At 47.7% G+C, this 14,500-nt stretch overlaps 1 protein-coding gene across 3 annotated transcripts in view; it reads right to left on the reverse strand.

Annotated features, from left to right (window-relative positions):
* LOC136651655 (receptor-interacting serine/threonine-protein kinase 3-like) overlaps positions 1-13,055 on the reverse strand; it is a 29,306-nt gene extending 16,251 nt beyond the window's left edge. For 2 of the 3 annotated variants that reach the window (XM_066628255.1, XM_066628253.1), the window contains exons 1-4: positions 6,659-6,756; positions 3,694-3,909; positions 1,074-1,428; positions 142-299 (exon numbers count right to left, since the gene is read on the reverse strand). In XM_066628255.1, coding sequence (XP_066484352.1) covers positions 142-299; positions 1,074-1,428; positions 3,694-3,839 — 659 coding nt within the window. In that variant the 5' untranslated portion in view covers positions 3,840-3,909; positions 6,659-6,756. Of the gene's footprint in view, positions 1-141; positions 300-1,073; positions 1,429-3,693; positions 3,910-6,658; positions 6,757-11,338 lie in introns of those variants that run through there. The other variant, XM_066628254.1, reaches the window with a different exon arrangement.
* Positions 13,056-14,500: the final 1,445 nt, after the last annotated feature.

Raw genomic sequence — 14,500 nt, forward strand, 5'->3', positions numbered from 1 at the left:
TTAGGTTTGAAGCCTAAATTGATTATGTCACTTCCAGTCATGACACCACTCCCTGGTTAATGACATCACTTCTGGTGGGTCCTGACAGATTGTCATTCTAAAAAGTGGGCCCTGGTGCTAAAAAGCTTGAGAACCACTGACCTATAGACATCTGCGCCTGTGGACGGCTTGTAGTTCATATCCGTGAAGGCCTCCGGGGGCATATATTCCAGCGTCCCGCCATATCCGTCTCCTTCCCCGTGGCTGAGACTGCGACGAGAAGTCCCCCGCTTGCATTTGGACAGCCCAAAATCAGCCACCTGAACAGAGTTGGAACAGTGAGAGACTGATACGGGCTCAGGCACATCAGCAAGCAAATCAACACTGTACTGATGAACACTGTACCTGCTTGGAACATGGCAATGTTTGTGCCAAGGTTACATCAGAGAGCTGGAGCACCTTCTATGTCTTCTGCCTTGGTATGGAGAGGAGGCCATCCAGCTGGCACCCACTAGTTGCTTGATCAAAGCAAGCATCCGCTCTGGGTGCCCCAGGCGCTAAGCTCTCAACGGCTTCCCAAGGGTCTCTTGGGAAGTTACCAGCCCTGGCTGCAATGGGCAGTTGCATGAGAAAGCTGAAAACGATACAGTAGTTACAGTGCTGGACTTTGAATGGGAAGACATGGGTTAAATTCCCTCTTAGCTATGAAGCTCACTAGGTTGTTCTGGATCTGTGACTTTCTTGCATCTTAAAGACTGTGGCAAGCCTAAAAAGGGGGGGGGGGAGGAAGGAGCACATACATGGCCAGGAGCTTTTTGGAAGAAGGGCAGGGAAACAATATCAGGAATTAATTGGCAACCAACAAGCCATAACTGTAAGACTCAACAGACCTTGTCAGTGTCCCAGAATCCTTTGCAGTGTGCAAGAGTTCAGCTCGCACACAAGTCAAAGGAGTTCCCTGAAAGTCTGAAAATCATCCATAGATTAAAAAACACTACCCAGAACTTTGTGGCCCAGATATAGATGATCCCCACAGACACTTTTAGGACTCCAAATCGACCCCCAAGTAAAGACCAGGGGTCCATATAGCTCACCCGGATATGCAGCTCCGCATCCAAGAGAACGTTGCTAGGCTTGAGGTCAAGGTGCAACACCGGAGGTTTGAGGCTATGCAGGAAATTCATCCCCAGTGCCACTTCGTGGAGGACACGGAGACGCAGGGCCCAGGGCACTAAAGGGACCCTGGACTGTAGACTGGCCAGGCTGCCGTTCTCCATGAACTCCATCACCAAGCCCAGTCTGGGCATAGCACCGCCCAAGTTCCCCGCCTTGGTGGCTGTTGGCACTTTGTCCACAAAGAGTCCAAAGAGACGCACAACGTAGGTGAAACGCGCCTTGTCCATGGCGCGGGCTTCATTCAGGAGTTCCTCACGAGTGCAAGCCGTATCACTGCAGGATGATGGAAGACAGAATCAAAGAAGAGGGAAGCAGAAGAAAAGGGAAAGACTGATTGACATTGCTATGTCTGTAACAATGCCTGCCTCAGCCTGGGAGGCAGGGGCTGCCTGTTTCTCTCACTGCCCAAATCCCCCACCAATTTGTACGGGTGAGAGAAAGGGACCCCTCCCCCTTCCCTCTCACTTAGCTAGAGCTTGGTGTGCAACCTCTGTCCTCCGTGCCACTCCCTTTTTGAATTAACAGGAGCTGAGTGTTCTGGGAGTGGAGCAAGCTGGGTTCCCGGAATTCTAAACAGGAGTGCTGTGGAGGATGGAAAGTGTATGCCAAGCTCCTGGTAAATTAGAGGAAAGGAAGAGAAGGCAGGTTCCAGATCTCCCCTCCTTGCCCACTGAAGGCTTCATAAGCACCCGATGGGTAGGCAGGGGTGATCTGGAGTTGTGGCAGCTTCCCTCCACCCTTTCCCCTTCTTCCTCCAGCAGCACTGATGCCATGATGACTATCGATTGCTGACCCACTCCTGGTCAGCCAAAAGAGGATCAGAGCACCCAAGGGTGCAGCAGGCTGTAAAGGGCAGCAGCTAGGCAGGCAGGCTGGGGTTTCAACAGTTTTCTGCCACTCCAACTTTGCTCTTCCAGACGGTTTCCTGCCACTTCATAGACAGGCCGATTTGTCAAGGGGCTTTGGGGTCATAGAACCTGCCCAAACTAGAGTGCCAAGAGAGATCTCCCCATTGGCTTTGTTAGAGATAATTGGGCAAAACACAGAGATAGCAGAAGCGCAAACCGGCAGCTGCAGTGTGTGGTGCTCAGAGCACAGGGAAGAACGCCAAAAAAAGGAGGCAAGACCCAGGGAAGTACCAACACCAGAGTCTATTTACAGGCAGTATTTACAGGTAGAAGGCAGTTCCAAAAATCAGCAAGCAGAGGCAGTCCAGCAAACAGTCCAAGTAGTCAGTAAATCAGGTATCCATCCAGCAGAGATTCATGCAGCAACTCACTCCTACAACTCACCCAGTAGAGTGTGCTTGTTGGCCATTTATACTCCTGTCAGCCAATGGGAAAGGCCATGACCCCATCCCTGAGGAATGTCATTGCATCATCCTGGGTGGGGACTGCATTAGCTTTTCCCATCTCTCCTTGTTCTGTGCAATGATTTGCCCTGATTGGTCCTTGCCCCATTGTCTGACAGGTATGCTTACATTTGCTTATACACAGCTGCAGTCTGGTAGGCCTGCCTTATCCAGCCACCAAATTGCCTTGCCTCCACAAGGAAGACGAAGAGAGGAGCTGATGTGCTCTGAATGTGAGACTGGAGGCCCAAGTATTTAGGATAAAGAGTCTGGCAGTTTATCACCCAATGCCATCCACTTCCTTTTGCAGGAGAGGGACATGATCTGATCATTCCACAGCACTCCAAGCACCTTGAGCTCATGCAAGCCACCCTGAGCTCCTTGGTGGATGCGCAGGATAAAACACTTTCCACAGCACATTGTCGGGGCCAAAGAGGTCCTTATTGCACTTCTGTAATGAACTCAGCTACCAGGTCTCTTCCTGACCTTAACTGATAAGGCCAGGAAGAGGGAGGTTTCCACCACAGAGCTGCAGGACCAAGAGTGAAATGGGCAGGTGCAGCTTTTGGATTCAATCCGAAAAGTTCAAACTGTGTGTTGCTCTTGCCTTTGGCTCTCTCTGTGATCAGGACACAGTCTTGGAATAGCTCCTGGATCTGGGTCCTGAACAGCATCCCATAATGAGAGGGGGGAGGAGGCTACAGGGAGACTCAGAAGACAAGTTAGGAAACCTCTTTGCATGAAATGGTCCAAGAATGTCAGTTCATGATGTGTATCCTGACCTCAACACAAATTTCTAAGTCAGGCAAGAAAGAGGACTCCATTGCTAGCTGCCATGCAAAAGATGGCATTTGCCCTGCTTTGGCCTGAAAACATCCTATGCCATCTCTCCCAACATGCTAGGAGCTCAGTCTGGTTGGGCCAGCAATTCCTATCTCAGAGCACATGCAATAACTAGCTGGGGCTGGTCAGGTCTAGGGCTGGTTGGGAGAGCACTGGGGGACCCCATCTGCTGCCTCAAATCCCAGGATGAAAGAAAGGCAAGGCATAAATAGCAAACTCCATAATTCCGCTCCTTTAATATCTCCAGTTCTCTCGCCTCCTTCTGACTCATGCACACACACACACACACACACACACACACACACACACACACACACACCCCGATCTCCAACCACCCAACATACCTGTTGAGGATCTTCACAGCAACATCAATCCCCCAGTCTTGATGCCGAGCCTGGTGGATAGTCCCAAAGGCCCCTTGGCCGATGAACTGAAAGTTTGTCAAGCAGTCACGGGTGATCTCGTCACAGAACTGGTTAGGGGAGGCCATCCTTTCCAAAAGATCATCTGACAGCAATGGGGCCACCCCTCCTTAGTTCGGACACATCCCAAGGACAAGCCTAAATGGGGAGGGCAGGAAGAGAGGAACTCAGATATATCTAAGACAACTATTTTATCTTCTGGAATAAGATTGTAATCTCCTTGGGGCAGAGGCTGAATCTCTACATGTTAGTCTATAATCACAATTTTCAACATTTTCCTTCTCACAGCATCCTGACCTCTATGGTTTTCTCTATGGTCTTTGCCTCTTGTGACATCACTTCTAGCTTCCGGGAGACTCTTCTGCGTTCTGGGGCTCTATTTTTAGGGCAACCATCTATAGTAACGAATTGTCTGTCAGAGAGCTGGTGGAGAAAGAGGGAAAGTTGTTACTACAGACAGTTGCCCTAGAAACAGAGTTGCAGAACCCAGAAAAGTCTTTTGCCGATTTTTAACCACAGCGCTCCAAACTCTCGTGGCACACCTGCGAACCTTTCATGGCACACTGGTTGAAATTCGCTGATCTTAGACAAGAAGCCTTGGGAACAAGTGCGAGTTGGGGCGGCTGGAGTAGTGGCATGGACCACAGAGTTGAAATCCCTGCTTGACCATGAAGCTCACTCAACAGTCTTAAGGAAATTATTACACTGTAGACTAGAGCCAGAAAAGAAACACCAACGTGATCAAGGGGCTGCAGCAGTTTCTCTATGAGAAAAGGCTAACACAGTGGGTGGGGGTTAGTTTAGCAAAAAGGTGATGGGAAGGTGACAGAGACTTATAAAAGGATGCCTGAGGTGGAGGAAGGGAGACCATTTCTCTTTCTCCCTCACTACTAGAATTTGGGGTCATCCAATGCAATTGGCTGGCAGGAGATTCAGAACAGGCAGGGAAAAGTACTACTTTGCCCAAGACATTAAATGCTTTAATTTAAAGAATTAAAGCCATTCAAGATAACCATACCCAAATCCGAACAGCAACAGCAGAGACAAAGAAACAAATGGTCGGACTCAGATCCTGGCTTCCTACATTCCCAGGATTGGGCAGTGGTTCTGGAGTTGGACATTGAACCAGGTTCAAATTCCTGCTCAGCCACAAAGCTTCAAAGGCAACTTTGGGCCAGTCACACACCCTCTCAGCCTTGCCTACCTAACAGGGTTGTTGGGAGGACAAAAGAAGGGAAGTAACCATGAACACCACCCCGAGCTCCTTGGAGGAATGGTTTAAAAATGTGAAAAAAATAAAATAGTGGGAAGCTGGGTGCCTGGCTAGATGGCTCTGTGGACTGGTTCTGGGCTGTTCTTGCTCTTTTGCTGATTTCTCCTGCGTTAGCTAGTCAGAGCCAAGTGCCTTTCTGAGGCTTTCCTACTCTCCAGCAGCACTCTGACATTCACACAGCCCAGTCTGAACAGCGGTGCTGTTGGGAATGGCAGAGATAAATTGACGGTCGACAAGCCATAACTGTAAGACTCAACAGACCTTATCAATGTCCCCGAATGTGGACCCTACTAGAACGCAACCCAGAATCCTTTGCAGAGTGCAAGACTCCTGTGGGCACACAAAAGAGTTCCCTGAAAGTTTGAAAATCACCTATATATTTAAAAAACCACTGCGTATACACTTTGTATATTGCTGGTAGGGTTTAAGCAGGAACCCAAAACCAGAAGAAAATATTTCTGTACTCAGCATGTAGTTAGTCTGTGGAATATTGTAGCTGCTAACTACCCTGTGAGGAGCTGAGCTCCTGCAGATTGCAAGCTTGTAGGGAGCTTACAGGGAGATTAATGTTTGTGGGTCTTTCTGGTATCATTACTCATAAATAAATAAAATATTTCTTTCTAGATCTCCTTTTTTTAAGTTTAGTAAAGCTAGGTGGGTCTCAACAGAGTGTCGTTTTAAGAAGTTGGTCCTGGTGTTAAAAGGTTTGGGCACCACTGCCACATAGGGTCCTGGGATTGATTTCATCATCAGAAGTACTATATGTTGCACACTGGGAAATGGAGTCTCTCAATGGGAAGTGACAAGCCAAGCCAATTTGGACCCGGGGCTGAGTCAGAGAGGGGAGGGCAGAGGCAAAGCAATGAGGAGGGGCTGGAGTCCGTGGGCACAACCAGAGGCGCACTGTCTTGGGGAGGGGCACTGGAACCTACAGTCAGTGGTTGGGGGGGGGGGAAGTCAAGGAAATTTGACTCTCTCTCCTGATCCATCAAGCTCTGTCAAAGCAATGGGGGGGGGGCTGGAGTCAGTGGATATAACCAGAGATACACCCTCTTGGGGAGGGGCTGCAGCTGCCACTGGACCCTACAGTCAGTGGTTGGGGGGGGGGAAGTCAAGGAAATTTGACTCTCTCTCCTGATCCATCAAGCTCTGTCAAAGCAATGGGGGGGGGGGCTGGAGTCAGTGGATATAACCAGAGATACACCCTCTTGGGGAGGGGCTGCAGCTGCCACTGGACCCTACAGTTAGTGGATGGGGGGGGGGCGTCAAGGAAACTTCAAGCCCTGTCAAAGCAATGGGGGGGGGGGCTGGAGTAGCACAACCAGAGATTGCTGTGCTCTTGGGGAGGGTCTGCAGCTGCCACTGGACGTGGGGGGGGGGGGGGAGTCAAGGAAACTCGACTCTCTCCATCTCCATCACGCCCTATCGCTTGTGAGTTCCCAGCAGCTGTCCATGGTTGGAAACAGGGCCCTGCGCTCGGGTGGGATGACTTCACTTCGCAAGGGGGGGGGGATGCAGGTGTGGGTTGAGTGGCAGGGCTCGGGCGCAAGACGGGACGGTCCAGCTGCTGCCCACCCTCTCGCCCTGCTCGCTCTCCCTCCCGCCACTCAATACCTTTCCCAGTTCACTGTCTCCGTGGAGGCAGGACAGCCATCAGGCCGGAGTCCGGGCGGCAGCAGCCATCAACTCCGCTCGCTCGCTTTCTCTTTCATAACCCTGGGGCTGTTCTTGCCGCTTCCTCCGTCCCCTCCCCTCCCCTGGGCGGGGGAGCGGCTTCTTTCCTCCTCCCAGGCGAATTTGGGCTCCCCCTCCTGCGCAGCGCTTGCTGCTGCTGACTGGGCACAGGGGCAGAACCTGGACAGTTTCTTTGGGGCCCCTTCCCAAAGTGGTGGGGGGGGGCAAAACAGGGTGGGAGGAGGATGACTACAGCTGGAGCAGTGGCGTAGCTAGAGGGGGGTCGAAGCAATAAGTTTTGCAGGTACCTCAACGCGCTGTCTAAGCAGCACCTTCCTCTCCCCTCGGGGCCATCCGGGTGGTGGGGGCCCTTTTCTCCCCTTCCGAACCATTTGCTCCCACTGCCCGGCACGGCCCCAAAAGGGAGGGGAAGGGGGTACTTGCAGGGCACGTTCAGGTGCCTGCAAAACATAGTGCTTTGCACCCCCCTCTAGCTATGCCACTGCTCCAGCTGTAGTCATCCTCCTCCCACCCTGTTTTGCCCCGCCCCCCTTTGGAAAGGGGCCACTGTAAAATCCCAGGAAATTTCTGGTCTCCCTGCTTTGGGTCATGGGCCCTCTTTTTGACCCTAGGACCAGGTACAAATTATCCCCCTTTACCCCCCTCTCATGGGCCTTGCAGAAGAGGGCTGACCCTCCATGGCCAGGAGCACTCTGAAGCAAATGAAGCTTTCCTTGCATGCCATCCAGCCATCAGTTTCTGCTTCATGTCCCTGCACTTCAAGGCTAGAGGGTGGAGGCTGATTTTATACACTTCTGTAAGAGACTCAGGGTCCAATCCTATCCAACTTTCCAGCACTGGTGTAGCCGTAATGCAGCCCCGAGGTAAGGGAACAAATGTTCCCATACCTTGGGGAGACCTCTGTGACTGCCTCCCCATGACAGGATGCAGTGCATGACCCATTGGCTCGGCTACACCAGCCCTAGAAAGTTGGATAGGATTGGGCCCTCAGTGTCTCATCCTAGGGCTCATATATGTCAGTGGACACCCCCCTTTTTCCCCAGAAAGGGGAAACCCCTCTAGAGTATACTGTCACCCAGAGAGTTAAGAACCACAGGGAGATGGCATACCCATTGCCCAGGAAGAACATCATGGAAAAGGGAAGTTCAGCCTGGCCTCTGCCTCCCTGCAAATTGCCCATTGCCAGAGACACAATTCATGCTCAGTCACCGTTGTGTGTGCATTTCCCCCCCCCATTTATTACAAGCTGCCCTGAGCACCATTCAGTGAAAAGGAGAGGTGTAAATCCTCTAAATTAGTAGCAATAATAAATAACAATAACAATAATAATAATAACAATAACAACAACAACAACAACAACTTTATTTATACCCCGCCCTTCTCGCCAAAGGGACCCAAGGCGGCTTACAAAAGGTTAAAACACATAAAAACATATTAACACACTGACAGACATCATAAAAAAACAGTAATCAGATGAAAAGTCAGGTAAAAAGAGCATAAAGCAGCAGGTCATAAAGGAATCAGGCCTATAAAAACATACTAAAAGATGTAGAAAAGATGTTAAAAAGGCCATGAACTCAGAAGGCTTGTTTAAATAGAAGGGCCTTCAGGCCTCGCCGAAAAGTCTCAAGAGAGGGAGCCATTCTCAAGAAGGGGAAGGGAATTCCATAATGTTGGTGCCACTACAGAGAAGGCCCTATTTCTTGCCGCCGCCCCACGTCCCTCCTTAGGCGGCGGCACTTGTAAAAAGGCCTTCTCTGATGACCTAAGAGGACGAGCCAGATTGTACGGAAGCAGGCAATCTCTAAGATACCCTGGCCCAGAGCAGTACAGGGCTTTAAAAGTCAAAACCAGCACCTTGAATTGGGCCCAGAAACGAATGGGTAGCCAATGTAGCCCCTGGAGAAGCGGGCCGACAGAGTCAAACCGCCTATCTCCAGTGACCACATGGGCCGCCGCATTCTGCACTAATTGCAGTTTCCGAACCGTCTTCAGGAGCAGCCCCACATAAAGCGCGTTACAATAATCTAACCTCAATGTCACCGTGGCATGGATCACCGTGGCCAGGTCTGCACGATCCAAGTACGGCCGCAACCTTTTTTCATGCCACACCCCCAATAAAGTGTGAGACTGGGGACCCACCATGGATCCCACCCCCTCCCAAGACTCTCTCACCACTCATTCCCCTCTCCCTTATGCCCTCCCAACATTGTTCACTGTAGCAAAATATTCTTGTTAGAAACTGCAGAAAAAGTTACCTTGAAGCCTACCACTAGTGAAAGCTATTTTAGCACAATTGCTAAGAACTTGAACAGGACTCCTGGTACCTGAATGGATATACCAGATGCCTCCTTCTTTACCTGGTGGTGCTTTAGTCCAGTGGTCTTCAACCCATTTTGTTCTTGTTAAGTTGCCATGACCCCACAACTGAGGCTTTGCAACCCCACTGGGGTCACGACTCCAAGATTGGAGAATACTGCCCTAAATAAATGCATAAAGACACCCCACCACCATCCCCTAATCGTTTTCAGGTGTGTTCTGCTGTTTAGCTCTTCTTGTATTTTATTCCACCGCTAGATGTACTTTATCTTTTTGCTAGAGGTGTGATTTTTCAATGATAACGAAATAAAAACACATATACTCCACTTTCTGCACTTTTCATCTTTGTAAACAAACACACAAACCCCCCCCCCCCCAAAAAAAGGAAAAAAATCTGCAAAAAATAAATTGGGCTGAACTGGTTGGAGCGCATGGGGTGCATCTGCTGACACTATACACTTACATCACCTACCTAGTACACTTTTAAAGTAATTATAATTTATAACTTTTAAGCCGTTTTAAAGCAAATATAATTATAATTTATAATCATAATTTATAAAAATGCACCCTTGGAATAAAAACACAATAACTCTACTTTCTGCCTTTTTCCTCCTTGGGAAGAATGAAATCTGCAAAAAAGAAATTTAAAAAATGATTTGAGTAGGGTGCATAGTTTCCTGCCCCTTTTATCCTAGCAGCAACCTGGCAAGGTCAAAAAACCCAAAAGTGGGACAATGACTTTACAGCAGGGGTGTCCAAAGTTTTTGGCAGAAGGGCCACATCATCTCTCTGACACTGTGTCAGGGGCCGGGGAAAAAAGAATTAATTTACATTTAAAATTTGAATACATTTACATAAGTATACATAAATGAATATATTAAAGATGAACTTATATGAATGAATGAAGGCCTTGCAATAGCTCAAGGCCTATAAAAGGCCCTGCACAAAGCAAGGCAGGCCTTTCCTTTGCTGCTGCTCCTGTATCATAGATGTGAAACAGCAAACAGTGGAGGAAGCTCTCATCCCACAGCTCACACAAGAGGTCAAACAGTCGCCCTCATGCTGAGAGCAGTTGCATCGGGCCAGTGCGGGCTCCAACAAATCTCTGGAGGGCCAGAGGCTCATTGGAGACTGGGGTCTCCCTGAGGGCCACATTGAGAGGCCTTGAGGGCCACATGTGGCCCCAAGGCCGGGGTTTGGGCACCCCTGCTTTACAGTATTAGGAACAGCCCCAAAGTCCTGTGGAGTCAAACAGGCAGCTTTCAACTCCTACCGCAATCTCCATGCCACTCAAAGGTAAGCAAGAGAGGAGGGAGAAAGCATGTGAACAGGTTGTAGGCTCTGTAAAATCCAAAGCTGACACTGAGGAGGTTTAGATGGAGGCAGGACTAAACTTGCAGTGGTGAAACCGTCTCTGTAGGCACAATGAACTATATAAAGGACACAAAACATGGTTGAATCAGCCCCCACTCCCCTTCTTCTAGCAATATAAAAACTATAACTAGAGGATTTTTTTTGGGATAGTGAAATAAAAACACATAACACTGCTTTCTGCACTTCTTTTTGCGTTTAAAAAAACTGAAAATCTGTGAAAAAATAAAACCATTCTCTCTCCATGCTTGGGGTGCATCTGCTGACACTATACCACCTCTATCACCTACCTAGTGCACTTTTAAAGCAATTATAATTTATTATTTATATTAAAATGCACCCTCGGAATAAAAATACATAACACTACTCTCTCCACACTTCTCATTTTTGTCATAAAATGAAATCTGCAAAAAAATAAAACCAAAAAAGCACATCTCTGGCTATAACATAACTCGGCCCGGCCTCCAGTAGTGACCTGAAATTTACAGGCTCCTTTCAAGACAGAGATCAGGGAGGTAGGCTAGTCTGAAAAGCTTAGAGTCATGCGGTGAGGAAGGATCTGAATCCAGATCCGAGAGCTGTCTGTTCTAACTCCAATATTCAAACCATGACAGTTCTCAACAATGGCAAACAGATACTATAAAAAAAATACAGATACTAGCAAACAGATACTATTCAAAGAACAGTATTTATAAACTGCTTTTGAACAAAAAAAGTTCACAAGGCAATTTACAGGCAAGGTAAAATGTTTATAATACATTATAAAAATAATATAAAATAATAAAAGAGCCTCCCCCACCCCATTTTCTTCCTCCTTTGCCCCCATCTCCTTCCTTCCCCCCATCTCAGCTTCTTGTCCCTGGGCACTACAAAATGCCTGCACTTTGTCACACAAGATTCCACACTCACCAGCCCACAGCTACAGGGGCCACCATATTCGAGCATAGAACATAGGTCTGCAATGCGCCAAAGCTCATTCCATGATGTTGGTTCACACTGCATTTACATGCAACGAGATGTCCGCAGACTGTCTGCAGAGCACAAAATCTGCCAGCCACATCAGTCCGCTTTTCCTTATATACTCCAGAATGCAGTCGATTGGTCCAAAAAAACCTGTAACTAATGGCGTCAGAGTGCTAACATGGTCCATTCCGTTAGAATGTTTGTGAACATCACATGACAACGAAAAGGGTAAGAAGCACTGAATAATAATAATAACCAGTTAAGACCGTCCACCATTCACTTCCACATTTCTCCAGCTCTTGCAACTTCCCTTTCTTTAAAGATGCCTTCTAAGCCAAAAACAGACACTCACGGTTGCACAAGAAGTGCCATTTCCTTTAAGTTTTTAGGCATTTTAATTACAAAAGAACATTTCCACCACTCCAAACACATTTTATCAAAAACATTTTTTAAACCACTCCTTCCATCAAGAAAATTATTGTTAGCCACCATTACCCATCCCTGAGCCTCAAACCCACACCCTAAAGAGTGAATTGGGGGGGGGGGGCAATCAGCCTTCGGTATTCTCCCCCCCCCCCAAATCTCAAAGTACCATCATACCTGCGGTAAATTTCATTCCCTCCTTTCTGCTTTGCCAGTGTTGCTTTGGCAGTGACACACAAAAGACCAGTTTTTGGGGAATCGGTGGTAAGGCAGCTGGTATGGCTTTTTGGAGACGCAACTCTAATTAGCAGCTCAAATGCTAAGGGCCCAATCCTCTCCAACTTCCCAGTGCTGATGCAGCCATGTCAACAGGGTGCATGCTGCATCCTGCACAGTGGGGAAGCTGTCATAGAGGCCTCCTCAAGGTAAGGGTTGGAAACCTTCAGTCTCGAAAGACTATGGTATAAGCCTACAGCGCCTGGTATTCCCAGGCGGTCTCCCATCCAAGTACTAACCAGGCCTGACCCTGCTTAGCTTCTGAGATCAGACGAGATTGGGCATGTGCATTTGTTATCTTGCCTTGAGGCTGCTTTGCAGCTGCATCAGTGCTGGAAAGTTGGATAAGTTCGCGGTGTAACATTAAAAAGGTGGCATACATGCGGACCCTCTGAAAACCATGGTCTGCTTTGGAAACACTCACCGCCTTCACTTCATAATGTATGTTTATAGCAGAAATTGGTTCACAACAATTAGCACCTCCACTTGTCACTAATGTTAACCAGGTCTTGGGGTGCTGGTGGACAACTCGATGAAAGTGTCAACCCAATGTGCGGCAGCAGTGAAGGCCAATTCCATGCTTGGGATCATTAAAAAGGGGATTGAGAATAAAAGGGTCAATGTTATGATGCCACTATACAAACTGATGGTAAGGCCAAATCTGGAGAGTTGTGTCCAGTTTTGGATGACATATCTCATAATAAGATATAATGGAAATGGAAAAGGTGCAGAAAAGAGTGACCAAAATGATTGCTAGGCTGGGGGACCACCCTCATGAGGAAAGGCTCTTCACTCTAGGAAAAAGGTACCTAAGGGGGGGGAACATGATTGAGATGTACAGAATTATGCAGGGAATTGACAGAATGGATAGAGGGATGTTCTTTTCTCTCTCTCACACACACTAACATCAGAACTAGGTGACATCCACTAAAATTGTGTGTTGGGCTAGTCAGGACAAAAGAAAATATTTCTTTACCCAGTGTGTAATTAGTCTGTGGAACTCCTTGTCACAGGATGTGGTGATGGCATCTGGCCCGGATGCCTTTAAAAGAGGACTGAGCAGATTTCTGGAGGAAAAGTCCATCATAGGTTACAAGCCATGATGGGTATGTGCACGCTCCTGATTTTAGAAGTGGGCTACCAGAATGCCAGATGCAAGGGAGAGCACTAGGATGCAGATCTCTTGTGGTCTTGTGTGCTCTCTGGGGCATCTGGTGGCCACTGGGGCATCTGGTGGCCATATGGGAAGCTGGACTGGATGGGCCTTTGGCCTTATGCAGTAGGGCTCCTCTTATGTTTTTACGCTTTAGGAAGGCTGTCCATCTCTATCTTTCTTTTTTTAATTTCATATATACACCTGTGTCTTCCATCAAGTTTTAACAAAGGGACTTAATAAAAACTGCAAAACCCTTCTGCAATTTGGGACTAGGAATAGGTTTCTTAGTGACACATGGACACTAGCCAATCAGTGATGATCACAGCCTGTTTCTGCTAAAAAAATTCAGAACTTATGTTCTTAACTACTTCCACCTCAACAGTTGACTAGGAATAGGCACATTTGGACTGAATGAAGTAAGTGCCTCCAAATAGCCCCATGAAGCTGAAAACATTATGTTTCTCTACCCCCTAGGTATACACGCAGACCCTCCGAAAACCATGGTTTGCTTTGGAAACACTCACTGCATTCACCTCATAATGTATGTTTATAGCAGAAATTGGTTCACAACAAAGCACCTCCACTTGTCACTAACATTAACCTTACAGCTTTGTACTCCCAGGGCAATACAATTTGCCTGGTAATCCGTAGGTGCATTACCAAAGTGCATTTTATTTTAAATCCTAACATCACTTCATTCATTTTACCTGTCAGAACCCCAAAGGTGGAACAGAGAGGCTGACAACTAACCAGGGAAGTTCAATTAACCGAAGTTGAGCTTTAGGAGGATCGGTGCTCCACAGAAAATGCCAGATATGTAGGAAAAGGGTGGAGTTAACAAGCTAAAGGAGAGACCATAAAGCAGTTCCCCCCCCCCCCCCAGAACCCCCTACAGTACAATTCATGTAGTATAACTCACTAAGTAACTCGAGAGTGCAGCAAGGTCATAGTTCAGACCTATAGTTTAGAAAAAACAACTCATACATTAAAATCTTTTACCCACTATTACTTGTAACCCATAATGAACTTTTCCTCTAGAAATTTGTCCAATCCTTTCTTAAAGGCATCTAGGCAAGTTGTCATCACTACTTCCTGTGGCAAAGAGTTCCGCAGACTAATTACATGCTGGGTAAAGAAAGTCATAGTTTGGCACACTCACTCTGTTCACATAGAGATTTTTTTTTTTTTTTAATTAGACTCTTGAGGTGGAAATTCATGGCTCTGGGGTGCAAAACTGTTTGGGGAAGAGCAAA

The sequence above is a fragment of the Tiliqua scincoides genome, chromosome 5, assembly GCF_035046505.1.
Source record: "Tiliqua scincoides isolate rTilSci1 chromosome 5, rTilSci1.hap2, whole genome shotgun sequence".
Lineage (NCBI taxonomy): Eukaryota > Metazoa > Chordata > Lepidosauria > Squamata > Scincidae > Tiliqua > Tiliqua scincoides.